Source organism: Thermobia domestica, chromosome 9 (genome assembly GCF_964235325.1).
Source record: "Thermobia domestica chromosome 9, izTheDome1.hap1.1, whole genome shotgun sequence".
Lineage (NCBI taxonomy): Eukaryota > Metazoa > Arthropoda > Insecta > Zygentoma > Lepismatidae > Thermobia > Thermobia domestica.
Genome location: NC_137462.1, coordinates 209,032,384 through 209,052,563, shown reverse-complemented (window position 1 = coordinate 209,052,563; position 20,180 = coordinate 209,032,384). Strand labels below are relative to the sequence as shown.

The 20,180-nt window shown below is 37.2% G+C and overlaps 1 protein-coding gene across 2 annotated transcripts in view; it reads left to right on the top strand.

The window, feature by feature from the left end:
• The window catches only part of LOC145660575 (dynein regulatory complex protein 8), a 77,261-nt gene that overhangs the window by 25,784 nt on the left and 31,297 nt on the right, over positions 1–20,180 (top strand). For both annotated transcript variants that reach the window (XM_081725808.1, XM_081725807.1), the window contains exon 3: positions 17,892–18,015. In XM_081725808.1, the coding sequence (XP_081581934.1) occupies positions 17,892–18,015 (124 nt within the window). The remainder of the gene's footprint in view (positions 1–17,891; positions 18,016–20,180) is intronic.

The following is a 20,180-nucleotide window of genomic DNA, read 5'->3' as shown; positions in this document are numbered from 1 at the left end:
ACTTTCACTTTTAGTATAAATAACTGCGCTCTAAGATATCTCTTTCAGTTAGTGTCTGATGAAGACAACGTTACGTTGTTGAAACTGTTACACTGGAATTTAGTTTTTAATAAACAAGTGTATATACTCTGGTCAGAAGTGTTTATTATTTGTTTTATGCGCCTGTAAGAAACCATTTTTGAAGATAATTCAGATCCTAATGAATATTATTCCCTAGGAAAGTGAAGTATTCCCCTCCTCTCAACATGGAAGCAGAGGGCAATTTCTCACTGTGGTCAGATCAAACATTTCCGCGTAACAAAAGGAAGTACCCCCTGTAAAACCTCTTCAGCTCCAGGGTTATTGTTACTATAGGGGTACCATAAATTTGCTGAAAGCAAACAATTTAAAGGGTTCGTCGACAATATCTTTGCTTTCTTTGTCTTTCGCCCGGCTTCCAAACGAAGATGTGAATTTTTCAACATGACTGCTGTAAGCGGGCGATTGGTAAAACGGTAAAAGTGTGTTTTTATGTGTGTGTGTGTGTGTGTGAGGGAGAGAGAGAGAGAAGACAAAATTTTAGTTGCAAGATGACGTACTTCAATTGCCATTTTCGGATCATTTAGTAAAAAGAATTCCGTCGCGCCACCAGAGAATAAAGACAAGTGTAGTCTGTTGCCACCTCAGCCAGAACTTTCAACTACAGCCTGTGATGAGTATAGACCTTACCCAGTTTTCAAATTGAATAGCTTGTTGTGGTAGTTCGGTTTCTTGACCTTGTAAAAATCTTCCCTGTCTTTGGTTTGTTTGTCATCATTCCAGCCAGAAATGAAAAAAAAAGAATTACTCAGTTTACAGCAAGGGGAATTTGGGACAAGAGATTAAGGATAATATTCCTGGAAGCTCACGTATCACGATTGTTTCATTCAATAGACAGACGACTCTTTTCTATGAAGGCTTTTCAACATGTTTTCTCACAAAGGGGATTTTCCTTTTGCAATCTATAGGACCACTGGCAATTTCAATCTTGGCCATTCCCGCCAGCGTTTTCATTTTCGAGACACGAGACGGGACGAGACAAGTAGTCTATCTCGTCTCGTGTCTCGTCTAAAAGGTTTATGTCTCGTCTCGTGGCAACACTAAAAAGAATAATGGTAAATCAGTGAAAAACGAGAAATTTCATCAAAAAATCAAGGGGTCTTGCCACCCCAAGCAAAATCTAAAATGACGCTCCTGAGTATAGTATTAAATAATGGAACATGTTCATCGTAATTTACATCACTATAACGCAAAACAAGTGTTATATTGGTAACCAAAATATTTACTCACTAAATAGGAGCAGAATAATGTATTTAGAACTTTGTCGGTACATCTAGCAATCCTTATATACCGAGAGAAATTTCCCCCAAGTACCTGCGCTTGCCAAGTGCTTATCTTGAGGGCATTACCACGTTTCGTACTGTGTGATCGATGGAAACTTTCCAGTTCACTCTTAACAGGTTTTGTAAAATAATAATAATAATAATAATTGTTTTCAATAACTGACCAGCAGGCCGGAAGACAGGGTTAGGCGGGCCGGCTGTTGCACATGGCTGGTCTAGGTCAACATAATATTCATAATACCTGCAAAATAGCAATCTTGACTATGTTCTCTCTAACTTAGAACCTCGTTGTGTTGTCCCATGCAGAAATCTTTTTCCCTCGGTTCACGATTCCTTGGATGTTTCTTTCGTATTCCTCCCCTCCACTACTACAAACCAGCCCCTCAAAAGTAGGTCACAACTAGTGCTGTCGAAATCGGTTTTTGAAAAAACCGAAAACCGGTTTTTGAAAAAAGTGAAATTTCATAAAACCGAAATGTCGGTTTTGAAAACCGCATTTGCGGTTTCGGTTTTGAAATCCGCATTTGCGGTTTCGGTTTTGAAAACCGCTTTTGCGGTTTCGGTTTTGAAAACCGCTTTTGCGGTTTCGGTTTCGAAAACCGCTTTTGCGGTTTCGGTTTTGAAAACCGCATTTGCGGTTTCGGTTTTGAAAACCGCATTTGCGGTTTTCGGTTTTCAGAAAATCGGTTTTCTGAAAAACCGAAAACCGCAAATGTCACAAAAATTCTACAGCACTAATATCAAGTAACGACGAGAAAACAGCAAAGAATCTTTCCCCACACCGGCTCTCAGTTGCCAGATGGAGGGAAATTTCCCTCGGCGGCTTAGGGAAAAATGATCAAAATTTGTAGAAGGAAAAGAAGGTATTTTTTCTTAAAATGTCCTAAAGTGTAGGGAAATTCTATACTTTTACAATTGGCAGAATAAAAAAAAATATAAGCTGCAATTTCTCAAAGAGGCACGGCTATCGTTATTGGGAAGTAAAAAGATACAGAATAAAATATGATCGGTGTTTCCGTCTAGTATAAACTATTGCAGGTGTCTGGGACTTGCGATAAGAAGCCAGTCGACACATGCAAAACCACAACATTCACATTTATCGGAGTGGCAACAAATCAACAATAAAATTGTGTATTGCGATAGAGATTTTCTTTCTTTCTTTTCTCTTTCTTTATATTAAGAAAGGGAGGTGGTGCCTTTTTGTTAACAAAAGAAAGAGTGGCAATACTATTTTTAAAAATATGGGGAGAGAGTAATAATAATATAAAAGATGTCAGTTTAAGTGGATGATATTTCAAATTGAATTTCATGAGTTGCATGTGTAGTGATCTTAAATAGGGATATACCTTATTTCTATTGAGTGTTGGCTTATTACCCTATTTTAGCGGGTACCACCCGATTTTCAGGTTATATATTCGTCCCCCGCTTAAACATATCTTAATCACGAAAAACCACCCGCTTTTTGGGATTGGAGAAAAATCTAAGAAAACTTAGTTGATAAAGTGTTGGTATGATATATTCCCCGTAAACCGCTACACCTTTGACAATCTCAATCGCGATTGAGTTAAATTTGGACTCGTCGCTCAGGCTCAAGCTCTGGGCTATCTGAGCAGTGCGCGTGTGCAGAATCATTTGCTAATAAGAGATCTGCTCTAATGCACAATGGTTTTCTTTCTATAGTTCATGTGTTTTCTATGTAATGTATTGGAGGTTCTATACGAATGAATATTCGTTTGTAGATGTTGTAACAAACATACTTGAATTATTCATACCTTCACAAGCTACAAGAATGCCGAACGACAATTTCAAGTGTAACTTTAAAGACTCTTATAGAAGCGAATTTACGTTTCTTAGCCAGGGCAGAACTCAGTTTGAAGCAAAATGTACAATCTGGAAAACTGTTTCGTTTGAAAAGTAGGATGCAGGGAAGCAAATTGGACCTCCCCTGATTTTTATATATTTTGTAAACTAGATCACGAGGAATACGAATCTGAAGGCGTTTTAACATTCCGACCTCCGGAACTCGAGATATTAAAACTTAAAGTTTAATATAGACGCTATATGAAAAAAACACAATATTCTCTATACAAAACATATTATGTCCTGAGAGATATATAAAGGTAACCAAGAAAGTTCTGTCGCTTTTTGTGGAATTCTGTGTAAAATTGACCCTCATACCGTGAGTTTAATGCGAATGGAGATAAGGCGAAGGTCAGTTGTTGGTGTGGGTATATCCGACATTCTACCTGGTTGTGGAAGTTCAGTTACAACGTAAACGTATGTAAGGACGGAGTGAATATGGAACCTCCACAGAGCGTCATAGGGGCGTGTATGCTGTACGAGTTCCAACTTGGATCAAACGCCACTGTAGCGGGGCGGAAGATACCTCAGGCCTTTGGTGAGGGTATCGTGATTACGCAGACAGTGCAAGGGTGGTTTAGCAAGTTTAAGAACGGTGACGAAACACTCACGAAAGACGCACCACACGTGCCGGAAGACCAACACATGTACAAAATGAGAATCTTCAGGTAGCAATTGAGCCGAACAGACATGTGAGGAACTGGTGCTAACATTCAATGTTAGTCGAGAAACCATTCGCCAGCACCTCCATCAATTTGGGAAGCACTACAAGTTGGGTCTATGTGTCCCAGATGATTTGTTTCCGGGCCAGAAAGTCCTCCTGTGTGTTTGGTGGACTGCTCACGACATCGTGCATCGGGAACTGCTACCGGGCGGTCAGAGAAGAACATCAATGCAACTGTCTACTGTCAGCAGTTGAGCCGTGTTCAAGAAAAACTCAATACCCTGGAGCCAACACTTCTCAATCGCTAAGGGGTTCCCCCATTACGGGACAACGCTATGCCCCACATAGCTAGAATGAGCCGGAACACCATCCTACACCTTGAATGGGAAACACTATTGCATCCGCCATACTGTCCGGACATTATACCGTCCGGTTATCACCTGTTCCTTTCCTTGGACACTCACTTTAGAGGACTCCAGTTCAACTCCGTAGTAGAGGTGCTAAATGCACTTGGTACCTTCTTCGCTTCACGGCAAACCAAGTTCTACCGCGAAGGAATCCATGCCCATCCCGAACGTTGGCAGAAGGTCATTGATACTGATGGGTACTATTTTTGATCTTCCAGGTACGTCTTTGGTGACATATCTATGCTCTAAGTGATAGGTCAAAAAGCGACAGAACTTTCTTCGTTATTTTTATACATATTACATAAAACTACTGTATAAGTTCTAGTACTCGAGATCGGGAAATCGGAATGTCAAAATTCGTTCAGATAATTGCTAATTTTGGTCCAGTTTACAAAATATATAAAAATCAAATAGTGTCCTTTTTGCTTCCTGGTTACTTTATGTTCGAATATCTCGAGTTCCGAAATTCGGAATGTCAAAATTCCTTCAGATTCGTGTTTCTCGTGGTTTAGTTTACAAAATATATAAAAATCAGTTGGGGTCTAGTTTGCTTCCGTTTTCACTTGATGTTCGAATATCTCGAGTTCCGAAATTCGGAATGTCAAAATTCCTTCAGATTCGTGTTTCTCGTGGTTTAGTTTACAAAATATATAAAAATCAGTTGGGGTCTAGTTTGCTTCCGTTTTCACTTGATGTTCGAATATCTCGAGTTCCGAAATTCGGAATGTCAAAATTCCTTCAGATACGTGTTCCTTGTGGTCTACTTTACAAAATATATAAAAATCAGGTGGGGTCCAGTTTGCTTCCATGGTCAATTTATGCTCGAATATCTCGAGTTCCGACATTCGAAATGTCAAAATTCCTTCAGATTCGTGTTCCTGGTGGTCTAATTTACAACATATATGAAAATCATGTGGGGTCCAGTTTGCTTCCCTGCAGCCGAAAAGTACATTGAATAGTCGTCAAAGAAATAACTAAAAAAAAAAAAAAAAAAAAAAAAAGCTAAGGATCGAACGTCAGTATTTGTCACCCTAATTTAGCTGTGACTTGTACAACCATCGAATTATCCCTTTCGCACTGTGCTGCACATATTACCATAATAGTCTTGGAGCAAATAAAAAAAGTTAAAACACACATATAAATCAATACATTTGTCTCGATCGATAGATGCTTTCACAATTGTTAAAAGGTGTAATTAAAAACAGCAAACATTGTTTCTACTTTGAAAAGGACAATCCCTTATAAAACCGCAAACACGGTTTCGGGCGGCTTTCGCTTTCGAAAAGAGCTTTTTCGATTTCAGTTTGGAAAACCGCATTTGCGGTTTCGGTTTTGAAAACCGCATCTGCGGTTTCGGTTTCGAAAACCGCTTTTGCGGTTTCGGTTTTGAAAACCGCATTTGCGGTTTCGGTTTTGAAAACCGCATTTGCGGTTTCGGTTTTGAAAACCGCATTTGCGGTTTCGGTTTTGAAAACCGCATCTGCGGTTTCGGTTTTGAAAACCGCATCTGCGGTTTCGGTTTTGAAAACCGCATCTGCGGTTTCGGTTTTGAAAACCGCACTTGCGGTTTCGGTTTTGAAAACCGCATTTGCGGTTTTCGGTTTTCAGAAAATCGGTTTTCTCAAAAACCGAAAACCGCAAATGTCACAAAAATTCAACAGCACTAGTCACAACTTCTTTAGAAGAAATCTTCCTGGGGTGACATCTGCCGGGCTATTGAACTGTTTCGTTGGTGTTTGTTAGACTGTTTGTAGACGACCCAAGAAAGCTTGAACAAGTCTATTCAATACCCCAAATTTACATGTTCAAAGGAGTATTGTTCAGGACACTTGAACAAGAGTCTCGAATGGACTTGAAACAAATTTTACACGATCATAGAGGTATTGAATCTGTTTTATATTCTTGTTAATAGATGGCAGTTCAAAACAAGTGACTGTAACTATGAAAACAAATGAAAGCGAAACTGCGTACTGATAATAGTTCAGACCTGCGCATGAATAGCTATATTAGCATATTTTTCGTAACTTTCTGCAGGCATTTGTAATTTAATAAATTATATTACATAATTTAGAATATGCAGCAATCCCGTCGAATTTTCACTAAGTAGTTTGTCCATTTTACATTAAATGCGAGTTAGGTTAGCTAACCTTAAAAAAGTAAAGTGCTGCTTAGATATAAAATCGTTCCCTATACTATGCTTTTTTTAAAAAAAAAAAAATCTGATGCTTCAAATGACGTGCTGATGACAGAACCACACTCAAAAAGAAAAGTCGAACTGTTTCCTAAAATTGTGTGTATCACGAGGCATTTAATGTTATTTATGCTATGACATCGAAGACTATGACATCGAAGAAAAGGCTGAAACCACAGAAAACCAAACGAAGCAATGATAACATTTTTTCAGCTACTGGACTTACCGCCCGTATCAGACTTTCTTCACAAATCTATCCCTGATTTGATACTGGTTAAGAATAACCCGTCAAACGAATAGTAATTTTACTGTTAAAATGTATGATTGTGTTACTGTTACTGTTAAAATGTATGAAGGAGAATTATCTGAGATACCGTAATAATTCCCACTGTCGGAACATGCCTGTATAATGTAGGAAACCAGTATTTTATGTTTAAAAGTTTAATGTTACCAATATCAAATCATGACAAGGGCTATAGTTCAATTCAAATGAGTGAATACGAAGTCAAGGGTTTGTTTCACTATTCTCATTTATACATGATTCTTATTCTTGCACTATAACCTCCGTCGATGACGCGCTTGCTCCGTACGGACGTATTCTCCCTTGGACCCCCTTCAATGCTTCTGCCACGACACTGTTAAATAGCATTCTCGATTTTATTTACTTATTTATATTTTTTTGCAGTCTTGTAAGTAGCATGTTAGGATGCACATTTATACCTTACGAGAAAGCACTGGTAAAATTAATCTACACGCATGAAAGCAACCTCTACCTTAAGAAATAGCTTCTGAAATACTACGTGTGGATTTCGTGATAAAATAATTAAATTACAATAGAATAACATGTAATCATTTGCAGAATATTTCAGTTTGGGAGTATATTGTCAATCTGTACAAAATTATTTGATATTATTTGAGATTAATAACAGTACAAAACGTCTTATTAAATCAAGAAAAGTCAGTTATATATATTTTATTTAATGGACTCTTTCTTAATCTACACCCGGTATTCTTATATATTAAATTCTTAAATTAATACTTATACTTCTCATTGCCTCAAAATTTAACAAAAGTTATGGGCATGCAAACATTATAACAATATAAATCGTTATATTATCAACAAAAAAATACTAACAATATCTCCCGACGCAAATATTAGTTTTTGTTCATTATTACAATGCATGCTTGGAATATCATATATTTATAGAAAAGAGTAACGAAAAGATATTTATTCAACTGCAGCTCTGTCTGCGACGCCATCATACCTGTTTTGTATTTTCCTGCACTCAACTCGAGCGCTGATTGGCTATTGAACGCTCTTGAATTGGATTGTTTAGAACAGGACCGAAACGAAATTTCTTGAACGAAACTATTGAATTCAAGACAAAAATGACGTCAGTGCTGACATCTTTTTCATCTAATAGTCTTGAATGGTCTTGAACAAGAGTCTTGTTCACGCTTTCTTGGATCGTCTACAAGCAGTATTAGAGGTAGGAAGTGTTGACGACGCTGTAGTCTTATTTACATCTGTTGTCCACTCAGCCATAAAGGACTTTGTGCCGGTGAAAGCATCAAAATCGAACAGGTTTCCGGCCTGGTACGACAATGAACCATGTGATCTTAAAAAGCTTGCCCGGACTCGATGGAAATCATATCCGAGTGACTACTAAAACTTTGCTAAAATAGAAGCCTTGCCAAGAAAGTACAGCGGCGTAAGTATTTTGAATACATGGACTCAATTGGTGATTTTACTGTTAGCAACCCTAAACTCTTTTGGTCTGTAATTAAATCTAGATCAAAATCTCCGGACATACCGGCAACAGTTCAAGATGAAAATACTGAAGCGAGTGATGATCAAAGACCCGATCTCTTTAATAACTACTTCTGCAAAACATTTACTTCCTTTCCCTCTACAACCCATCTTCCCTCTCTCCGCCCCATCTGTTCGGACATCTTACCCAACCTCTCTATCACCCGGGCGAAGTTCTGACTCTCTTGCAATCGTTATCTCCACATAGATCACTTGGACCTGATACATTGGTCCTCTCTTTCTCAACAAAACTGCTTCAGTTATTGCGGTTCCTCTATCTTATTCAATAGATGCTTCAAGAAAGGGTATTATCTCACCAGTTGGAAACTAGCTCACCTCAATATATAAATCAGGACTTAAAGATAATGTATCCTCCTATAGGCCAATATATCTTCTTTCTGTAATATCAATTATCTGCGAGAAAATAATCAAAGACAGACTACTTAAATTCCCCTCACCTTACATCCACAGTTCTCAGCACAGCTTTCTGTCGAAAAGCTCTCACAAACTTAAGTACTCTTCTTTCCTGTGCAAATGTATGAATAACAATACTTACCGTAATTAGATGTTATCTACTTTGGTCTCTCGAAGGCCATTGATTCTGTCAGTCACATTCATCTTCTTCATAAGCTCTCCAATAGATTTAACGTACCGTACATGGCAAATTTCTCTCTTTAATCACCAGCTACTTGAAAGACCGTAAACAGAGATGTGTTCTTTCAGGGGTGACTTCTAACCCCAAACCCGTGATCTTAGGGGTGCCTCAGGGGAATGAACTTGGGTCTTTGCTATTTGTCCTGTATATGGATTTTGATCTCCACGCGTTTATCAGCTCAACCTAGTGGCCTTCTGCTTTTTGCTGACGATTGTAAGTTATACAGAGAAAAAGCGTGTTTCCATGACACAATTGCCATACAGGAAGACATAAATTATCTTATAAGTTGGTGCGAAATGTGGCACTCGGAACTCAACAGTAAGAAATGTGACAGTATTACTATTACTTTGAAAAAGTTTCCTGTCCCATCCACATGCAATATCAATGATTCTCCTATCACACATTCTGCTAGTCATAATGATCTAGGTGTCATCTTTGATTCAAAACTCAAATTCTCTGACTACGTCTCCTCAATACTTAAGAATTCAATGCGCATGTTGGAACTTCTTTATCGATTCACTAAACTACGCGCTGTTTCGTCATTAGCAACTTTTTATAAAACTTAAATAGCGCCCAAGATCGAATACTGCTCTCCCATATGGGCCATGGCAGCACCTACACATCTCTCCAGACTTGATTCTATTCTCAAATTCTTTATTGTTATAGTCCGTTTTCGTGTTCCTGCATTTCGAATATTATCTAAGAAGGAACTCTTGCGACATATTAATGTCCAGACTCCGGAGGTACACAGAATTATCTCTCACCTGAAATATCTTCATAAAATATTTAAATAGTTAATGGAAACTTAAGATCGGAAATATTACTTCAGGAACTATCCTTACGTGTCCCTTCCCGCATAACCCGGAATACCCCCTATTCCATCGTACCAGTCCTAGGTTGGCAATTACACAGAGGTTTCCTTTTTACAGAATGCCAAACTGTTATAATCAAGTAACAACTGATGTGGACATTTTTTTCGAGCTGCTCGGTGTTTGAAAGAGCAATTAAAGAAGTTTTGACGGAATAATACTACTTTTACACTCTTTTTTGTCACTGTTCTATGTTGTTGTTATTGTTGTCTTGTTTTTTTCTTTCTTTTGTTAACATTCCCTGTGTAAAATGGCAAAGTTATGCTGTATCTGGGAATTTGTTCAATAAATAAATAAAAATATTATGTACTGTAATTTTGAAATCAAACTTTACCATTTGAAGAAAAAATGGAATAGGAGAATTACTATGTGATGCCAATATTAGGTGTAGTTTGGTTTTGTTGGTCAGGAAGGGGCTAAGGCGAGTTCTTGCCCCGGGTTACAACTAGCCTAGTTGCGTCGCTGACTATACAAGTATATTATGTATATGCAGCGTTCACATCACAGTACGGACTTCAGAGGCTGAAAACCCACGAGAGTATTACTTCTCACTGTACGCCACCGCGTTCTTTGAAAATGCTGAATCCAATCAAAGTATTTTAAAATATATACATCCATCCAAGTAAAAATCACCTCAAAGTTAGGATCTTTGAAATATCGCTTATACCAATGGTAAAATTCAACATATTTGAATACATTTCTAATTCCATTCTTTATACGAATTTGAGGACGCTAAAACCAATGAAACTATTTTTGAATATATCTGTTCGTGCGTCACAAAAAAAGTGATCTCAAAATTGGGATTGTTGAAGTACCACTTAAACCAGTAGTAAAAGTGTTCACGCTTGGATACATATCTAATTGCATTTTTATAAACAATTTGAGGATGCTGAATCCAATGAAACTATTATTAAACATATTGGTCTATGGAATCTTTAAAAATTATCTCAAAATTGAGATATTTGAAGCACCGCTTATACATTTGAGGAAGTTGTAACCAATAGAACTGTTTTAAATATATCCATCCATGGGTCATGAAAAATTACCTGAAATTTGCAAAAGTAAAATAAATATTAATAGGATAAATTACATAGATTAAACAAATAATTATACAGTTTACAGTTTTTTCAGGCAAATAATTATACAGTTTTGCAGGACATCATACTTAAAAACAAAGTTAAGAGTAAATAATTATTATTTGCATTGTGTATAGAAGTCCTTTCATATTTCTCTAATGGTAACACAAATAACGAAAATGGTAAATAGTACGGTACATCGGTTTCCACGATACTGCCATTAAAACATGTAAATTCAATATTGTCGCAATCCATATACAATATTTCTCCACCGAGTAAAAACTGCTGTAATAAATATTTCTGGAGCTCTTTTCTCAATTTAGTACGAGTTCTGAGCCTTTGGGAAATTTAATGTAAATCATATCCGCATATTTATATCCTTTTTCATAAAATGTAGTTTGCTTCATCTTGGTTTCGTTTATTATCTCATGAAAGTATTTAATTGTTCTTTGCGAGATATCCGCCGAATATAAAATATTAGAAAATATTTTTTTAACTTTTCAAACTATATGAAATAACATCACAATATGTTTTACAATATATTTTTTTTGTTGTTTATTTCTTGTTTCAGAATTATGCTGCTACCCTATTTGCTTTAGGACACTCTCTATGTGTCCCTTTAAAATATCAGCACATTCAAGAAATACAAACAATATAGTGAAAATATACGAAGTTATTTTTTAAAATATTGATTTGAAGTGATCTCCGCTTAGCCTTTGCCATTATTCTTATTATTTGTTATTGTATTGTAAGAATTGCTTTGTCTTGGAAAGTATTCCCCAAAAATATAATACTAAGTGTTAAATTAGACGTGAATAATGCAAAGTAAATTGCTTTTAGAGTAAAGTTTTTCAACACATTTTTAAGTATTTCAATTGTGAAATAAACCTGATTTAATTTTCTGCCAATTCTAGTTACATATTCATCTTAGGAGAGCTTTTCATTTATCCAAATCCCTAAGAACTTGGTTGATTTCGTGTAGTTTATCGCCGTATTCTCAAGCATGAGATTAGCAGAATGTGTATATTTGTTGCGCAAGTAACGGAAGTTGATTCTTTAAGTTTCTCGATGTTTATTTTCTTGAATTTAGTGGGATACTTTTCAAACAATCTCATTGTATTTCGTTCAAATCCTTCTCCTCTTATTATAATATTAGTATCATCTGCATAAACGGATATGTCCCGCTTGAGGAATATTGCTCGGTAGATCATTAATATAAATCAAAAATAGTGACTCTAATACGGATGGTATTGTTTCTTTCCTCGATATATGTCGTGTAGTTTAGTTTGTTTCTGAGTTAATGTCCCATATTTCTACTATATGCTGTCGATTAAATAGTTGCGGATACTATTTAAACCATTTGAATGCAATGTTTCTTATTCCATTAAAAGAAGATTTCCATGTGGAACCAAATCAAGTGCTTTTGCAAGATCAAGTAAAATACCTTTACATTCCCCCCCCCCTTATCTAAATTTCCATGTATAATTTATAGGAAATTGCATATTGCACTTTTCATTGATTTCCCTTGTAAGAAGCCATGCTGTTCATGTGTTACCAGATTATGTTTTAGTAAAATAATCGGACACTCAAGGTGATTTTTAGATTTTGAGAAAACTGATAGGAGAGAAATAGGCCTGTAATTTTTAAGACCTATTTTATCACCTTTTTCACTTTTGCAATTTTAAATATATTTTTTATTTTTAATTCTCCATTTAAGAATAACGGATACACCGGGAATCAGCAATATATTTAATGTTTATCTTTCTAATACTTGGCGATATTCCATCTATGCCAACTGACTACCTACATTTCATTCTTTTTACTATTTTTATTGTTTTCGTGGCAGTAACTGGACATAGACATATTATATTGTTACACACTTTTCAAGATACTTTCGATGTGAGCGTTGCTGGCCAATTATTGTACATTTGGGTTATCTATACGAATTGGTCCAGAGGTGGTTGCTCGACCATCTACGAAAATTATAAAAATTTGAGTCTGATGAACCTTGTGTATGAGAAGTTCAATAACATCATTCACGTTGTCGTATATGCGAGTGTTCCTGAATGGCGGCCATCTTTGTTGATGGTGGAGTGCCAATTTTTGCGTTTGCAAGCATTTACGAAAACTATAGTTGCTCAGCACGTACGAATCAGACGAACACCAAACAAAAACGAATGTTTACATGAGAGACGGAGGTACACGGTGAATATGAAATTTTGCGTCTAAATAAATATGCAGGGTTGCAAACCAATACATGAAATCACCAGAAAAACGAGAAAATTACACTTTTAACCGGGCTGTATTTTGGAATGGCATAAAGTGGGAGTTCATAAGTATTGTGCTGAATACTATTGCGTGTAAAGATTCTGTAGAAATATCCACAGCTATATATTACTGACACCGTAGATTTATGTCCGAAAGTTGAAGTTCGTGATTTTGGTGCCATTTTTGGGGCGTAATATCTCAGGATGGCAAAGTGCTAAAAATTTGTGCTTACGCCACAGAGTAATTCTGTATGTGAATAAACTATTACAAAAAAATCATGACTGATATTACATGGAGAAAAAAGTGAGGGCATGGTGAAAACGCGAAGAAAGCACCTGCGTGATGATGGTCGTAGCCCAGAAAATTTAAATATTTAGATATGTTTCATGCTAGATCTCAAAAAATATGCATGGTGCAGCAGTTAGGACCGCTTTTGTTTGTGTTCAGTTGTGCAAAAGCTTGCGTGTTGCGTTTATTTCATATTTCTAGCTCAATGATCATTGCCACGTCTATATGGTAAGAGGGTTAGCTCCCCCTTGCATTCAGGACACACATCGTCAAACTGGACCGCGCTATTAAGGCATTTGATGTATCAGCAAAGTGTCATTTAAATCCAATCCAAGTTACGGAAGTTAATATTTTCACAAGGTTGCATAATAGGTCTATATAGGATAGACTAGCCTTTGGCTACTTGGGTACTCCGCTACCAGACCCCCGTGTTTGCTTAGCCTACGGCTTCGAACCTCTAAAACCTATAATTCTACCAAATTTCAAGTTTCTTTTCGTATTTCAACTATCTAAGAGAGAAGATTTTGTATCACAACGAAACATCCATATAACTAACATGGGAATTACTTCATCTCCCCAATAGATACCTTCAAAACTAAAAATATTCACTTTTGGCGATTTTTCTGTAGGTTTGTCCCGGAAGTCTACAATCATGCCAAATTTCATCATTATAATCCTGCCGGAAGTGTCTAAAGTTTTGGGGTGTAGAAGATGTCCCATAGAAATAAAAATTGGAAAGACCTTTCAGTTCGCCATAAAAGCTCTGCACGGTTGAAAATCTTTATTTTTGGTCATTTGCTTAAGTAACGCTAACGGCAAAATACAAGCATGCCGAATTTAAAGTTTTTATTCCAATTTTCAGTACCTAAAATATGAGATTATAAGTTAAAAAAAAGGGGGCTCATTTAAATAACAGATAATTTCTTCATCCTCCCTTTAGACCCACTAAAAATTAAAACTATTAACTTTTGGCGATTTTCCTGTGGGTTAGTACTTGTAAGCTACAATCATGCTAAATTTCGCCTTTCCACGTCAACCGGAAGTACCCTTTTATTTTATGTCAGTTCATAGTTTTATATTTAGTTAGGACAGATGTAACGCAACATTGTGAACATATTAACTTCCGTAACTTGGATTGGATTTCAATATCACTTTGTTGATATATTAAGTGCCTGAACACCGCGGTCCAGTTCGACGATGTGTGTCCTGAATGCAAGGGAGAGCTAACCCCCTTACCGTATAGAAGGTGGCAATGATCATCGAGCTAGAAAGATGGAACAAACGCCACTCGCAAGCTTTGGCACAACTGAACACAAACAAAAGCGGTCCTAATTGTTGCACCATGCGTAGTTTTTGAGATCTAGCATGAAACATATCTAAATATTTAATTTTCCGGGCTACGACCATCGTTACGCAGGTGCTTTCTTCGTGCTTTTACCATGCCCTCACTTTTTTCTCCATGTAATATCAGTCATGATTTTTTTTTGTAATAGTTTATTCACATACAGAATTACTTTGTGGCGTAAGCACAAAACTTATGAACCCCCACTTTATGCCACTCCAAAATACAGCTGATTTAAATGTGTATTTTTTCTAGTTTTTCTGGTGATTTCATGTATTGGTTTGCAACCCTGCATATTTATTTAGACGCAAAATTTCATATTCACCGTATACCTCAGTCTCTCCTGTAAACATTCGTTTTTGTTTGGTGTTCGTCTGATTCGTACGTGCTGAGCACCTGTAGTTTTCGTAAATGTTTGCAAATGCAAAAATTGGCACTCCACTGACAACAAAGATGGCCGCCATTCAGGAACACTCGTATATACGACAACATGAATGATGTTATTGACCTTCTCACACACAAGGTTCATCACACTCAAATTTTTATAATTTTCGTAGATGGTCGAGCAACCATTTTCACAATTTTTGGACCACTTCAGATAGATTTACCCATTTGTGATAAATTTCTGTAATGATTATTAATCGTCATACTCTTCTAATATACTGGGGTCTTTTATTATGTTACCATTTTTAATTATCTCGAAATTATGCCAATAGTAAAAGTGATGTTTAGATAAATTTCTAATACTACATTTTTTTATACTAATTTGAGGATGCTGAATCCAATGAAACAAAATTTTTAAATATATTCATCCACGAGGTCACAAGCCCTCCCCATTGATAATATCTCCGCGTGTTCTGACGATCCTACGAGCTATGCCGGATAGAGGTCTCCCAAATCGGTCAGCTCTTCAGAATAGGAACAAGACTAACAGAGATATAACTTAGAGGTCTACTCTATTGTGAATTGCTGCAACCGGGCCAAACGGTTAATCCTAAACGCTACCGAACACAATTCCTCAATTTGAATCGATCAATCAAAGAAAAACGTCGGAATATGTCAAAAGCTATGACAAAATTCTTGTTCTCCATGATAATGCCATACTACATATTGCAAGTCTATAAAGGTAACCAAGAAAGTACTGTCGCTTTTATGGAGGTCTGTATTCAATTGGCCCTCACACCGTGAGTTGAATGCGAATGGAGGTAAGGCGAAGGTCAGTTGTTGGTGTGGGTATATCCAACATACTACCTGGTTGTGGCAGTTCAGTTACACCGTGAACTTGCGTAAGGACAGAGTGAACATGGGACCTCCACAAAGCGCCATAAGAACGTTTATGCTGTACGAGTTTAAACTGGTGTCAAACGCCGCTGCAGCGGGGCGGAAGATATGCTAGGCCTTTGGTGAGGGTGTCGTGACGACGCCGACAGTACAACTTTGGCTTAACAAGTATAAGGACGGTGACGAAATATTGGAAGACGCACCACGTGCCGGAAGACCAACACATGTACAAAATGAAGATCTGCAGGCAGCAATTGAGGCGAACAGTGGCTAGACATGTGAGGAACTGGGACTACAATTCAGTATGAGTGGAGAAATCATTCGACAGCACCTCCATCAACTTGGGAAGCACTACAAGTTGGGTCGATGGGTCCCACATGAATAGACTCCAGGCCAAAAGGCAACGCGAGCAGACACCTGTGTTTCCTTGCTGTCTCGTCTGAGGAAGGAGCCATTTCTGGATAGGGGGTTGACATGTGATGAGAAGTGGATCCTGTATGAAGCTCCACGGCGCCATCATCATTGGTTAGCATCCCATGAACCGGTTCCAAAGCAGCTGAAACTAGCACTGCACCAGCTGTGTGTCTAGTGGACTGCTCGCGGCATCATGCAATTGGGAACTGCTACCAGATGGTCAGAGCAACAATGCAAGTGTGTATTGTCAGCAATTGAGTCGTTTTCAAGAAAAACTCAAAACTCTGGAGCCAGCACTTCGGAATCGCAAAGGGGTCCTCCTGTTACTGGACAATGCTAAGCCCCATGTGGCTAGGATGATCAGGGACACTATTCTACGCCTTGGATGGGAAACACTATTGCATCCGCCATACTTCCAGACATTGCACCGTCCAGTTATCACCTGTTCCATTCCTTGGACAATCACCTTAGAGGACGACAGTTCAGATCCTTAGTAGAGGTGCAAAATGCAGTTGATACCTTCTTCGATTCACGACCCACCAAGTTCTACCGCGATGGAATCCATGACGTTCCAGAACGTTGGCAGAAGGTCGTGGGGGATTGCCGATGGGGACTAATTTTGATCTTTCAGGTGCTCCTTAAGTGATATATCTATGTTGGAAGGTGGTGGGTGAAAAAGCGACAGAACTTTCTTGGTTACCTTTATAGTGGAGGCACTTCGATGGGATGTCTTACCCCACTCGCCCCATTCATCAGACATCGCGCCTTCACATTACAATTTGTTTCGGTCGATACAGCATGGTGTTTCTGATCCTTTTTGATAACACTTCAGAACTTCTGAGGATATCAAAAAATGGCTCGGTGATCGCCTAAAAGAATTTGATTTTTTTTAAAGTTGGGTAGCCTGTGTGTTACCCGAAAAGTCGAAACAGACTTCAGTTTTCAAATGATAACATTATCAATAAACATAATGCAGTGAAATAAAATTTAAAATAAATATGCACTTTTGTTTTAAAAAATAGCGAAAATTAATTATAGCACCACCAAATAATGTAAAAATTGTAAAATGCATCAAAATGTGAGAAAAGAATAAGAAATACACGCTACCTGTTGCGCTGAGTATACATTACCCAAGTCTGAAAGATGGATATAGCAGAGTTTAGATGACCCTCGTGATTTTGTTGCATTAAGTGGCAAATGTAAAGCAAGTAAAGAAGAGAGGATCCAAGGGAGTCAGGGAACTTTGGTGAAGTAGGGTTGAGGATAAAACATCTGGGAATATAATATTGATAGTTGAATAAGGGCACAAGTACTCCTATTCCGTCACTTAGTTACTTTAGCAGACTTTTCCATTCATACGTTGAGATACTTTTTCTAACACCACATGCATTCATATTTTTTAAAGGTTTGTGTCCTACTGAGGCTGAAATTCAAGAAGTAATTACTCAAGTTGAAGATCGCGAAGCTTCAGGAAGTGTTAAATTAGAACGTTTTCTTCCTGTTATGAACGCAATACTTGACGAAAACAAGTAAGAAGCTAAAATACAGAATATGTTTAAAACTAACCTATATACAGCGGACTCTCGTTAATTCGAACAAGTTTATTTCCCTTCAAAACTGGATGGAAAACAATGGCAAAAGTCGTGAATAAATCGAACTTTTGAACCTCCTGTTTGCATAATTCGAAATATGCGCAAGGGCGCCGATTTCTCTGTAAATTTGGGGCGGGGGGCATTTAGATGCAGAAGGCATATATGAGGATTTTAAGACAAATTGCATTCAAATTAGGCCTAATATCGTAAATTTTTAAATACGATAAGGGGAGCCCACATAAGCTTTGGAGGGCCAAGGCCCCCTCGACCCCCCCCCCGGGATCGGCGCCCTTGAATATGCGTAATACAGTAGCAGGAGTGTTAGTGTTGAGCATATTGCAAACAGGGGAATGCAATTTCAACTGGTTTTCAGCTATCCAGAGACAGTCGTAGGCAAAACTCTCACCAAATATATATATGTATATTTCCTATGATGACGAGATGCGATGAAGTAAAGCAACAGCGTGTGCCGTTCTCATTTAAAGCTTCTGAAACAGTTGGAAATTTAAAACCTTTTCAGTGTCAACCAAAAGATAGTAATAACATATTTCATCCAATAAATGAAATTGAAGATTTTATTGACTGCGCAAAAACAAATCAAATCAAACGAAGATCACTAACTTCTTTAAGTTAGAGCAGACAATTAAGATTTTTTACTCGTACGTGGTTTTTGCATTAATTCAGAGTGTATGCTGCTGTGTTTAAGTGGTTTTACTTAGTACGTTTGGGTTAATTTATGCACAAGTAAATGTAGTTTCTTTTCGGTATGGTAACAGCAAATAATATGCTCCTCAAAGCTAAAGCCTACTGCATGTTAATTTTGTCATGTAGGTACATTAGTGTTGTTCACTTGATTGTAGGTTTTAGTAATCCATATTATTGGAATAATTCGAACTTTTTTCGTATCCCCTTGGACTTCGAATTAAAAAGACTCCGCTATATATATATTGTATATAAAGAAAAAAACATTTTATGTAATATTTGTAATTGAGTGTGACTGAATATCTGTAACTTAGTATACTAATCAAGTACTTCCTATGAAAGGTAAGAGAAATAGTATTCTACCTGGGAGATATTAGTTTGTAAATATTATTTCTTATTGTACATAAATGTTAAAATTTAAAATCTTTAATAGTAGTAAATACCTCAGTTCTTCATACCCGAAGACGGGCTTTTGGTCGTTTACCTAACAAAACTAAGAGATCACTAGGTAGTAGAGTAAAGATAGGATGGTCAGTTCTTTTCCATTTACGAAATATAGGCCTAATGAATGTGTTAAACAAGTTTATCCTTAATTAAATAAACTCACTTTTTGGTGTACCACCCGTGTTTTATTTATTTTAACTTACTTTTCAAACGACCTGACTGCATTTATCGTCAGAGTTGTATTAAATTAGGAATTATAATACAATTATTGTAATATAATTTAGTTGTTACTATTTTATATTTCAAATTTAGTCAAACACTAGCGTTTACTTCCCGCTTCGCTGGGCTGAAATGAAAATTTAAATGCACAACTCCGTATTTCATGTATTTAGTACCCGTGAAATATGCTGTTTTCGTTTTTAATGGCGTCGATTTAAACAGCATCGGATGATAATCTCGGCGACCCCGAAAACCATGGATTTGACACTAATATTGTTCATTTTCGATCATTTATATATATAGATATGTATATCCCCCTCCCCCATCTTGCGGGCCATGGCATCGGAACTGTCACCGTTGATCTCAGCGACTCCAAAAAATGTGGATTCAAGACTTATATCGGTCATTTTCGATCATTTTTAAATATCTCTTCCTCTCCTTCCCCCAAGTTCCAGGGTTGAATTTGAATTTAAACGGGATTGAAGTATCACTGTTCATCTAAGCTACCCAGAGAACTATATATTCGACACTGATAGTGGCCATTTTCGATCATTTTTATATATTTCTTTCTTTCCCAAGTGGCGGGGCTGATTTTGGATTTAAACCGGATCGGAAATGTCACTGTTTATCTGAATGATCCCGAAAACTATGGATTAGACACTAATATTGGTCATTTTCGATTATTATTATTATTATATATAGCTCCCCTTCCTCCGTGTTGCGGCACACATCGTTAG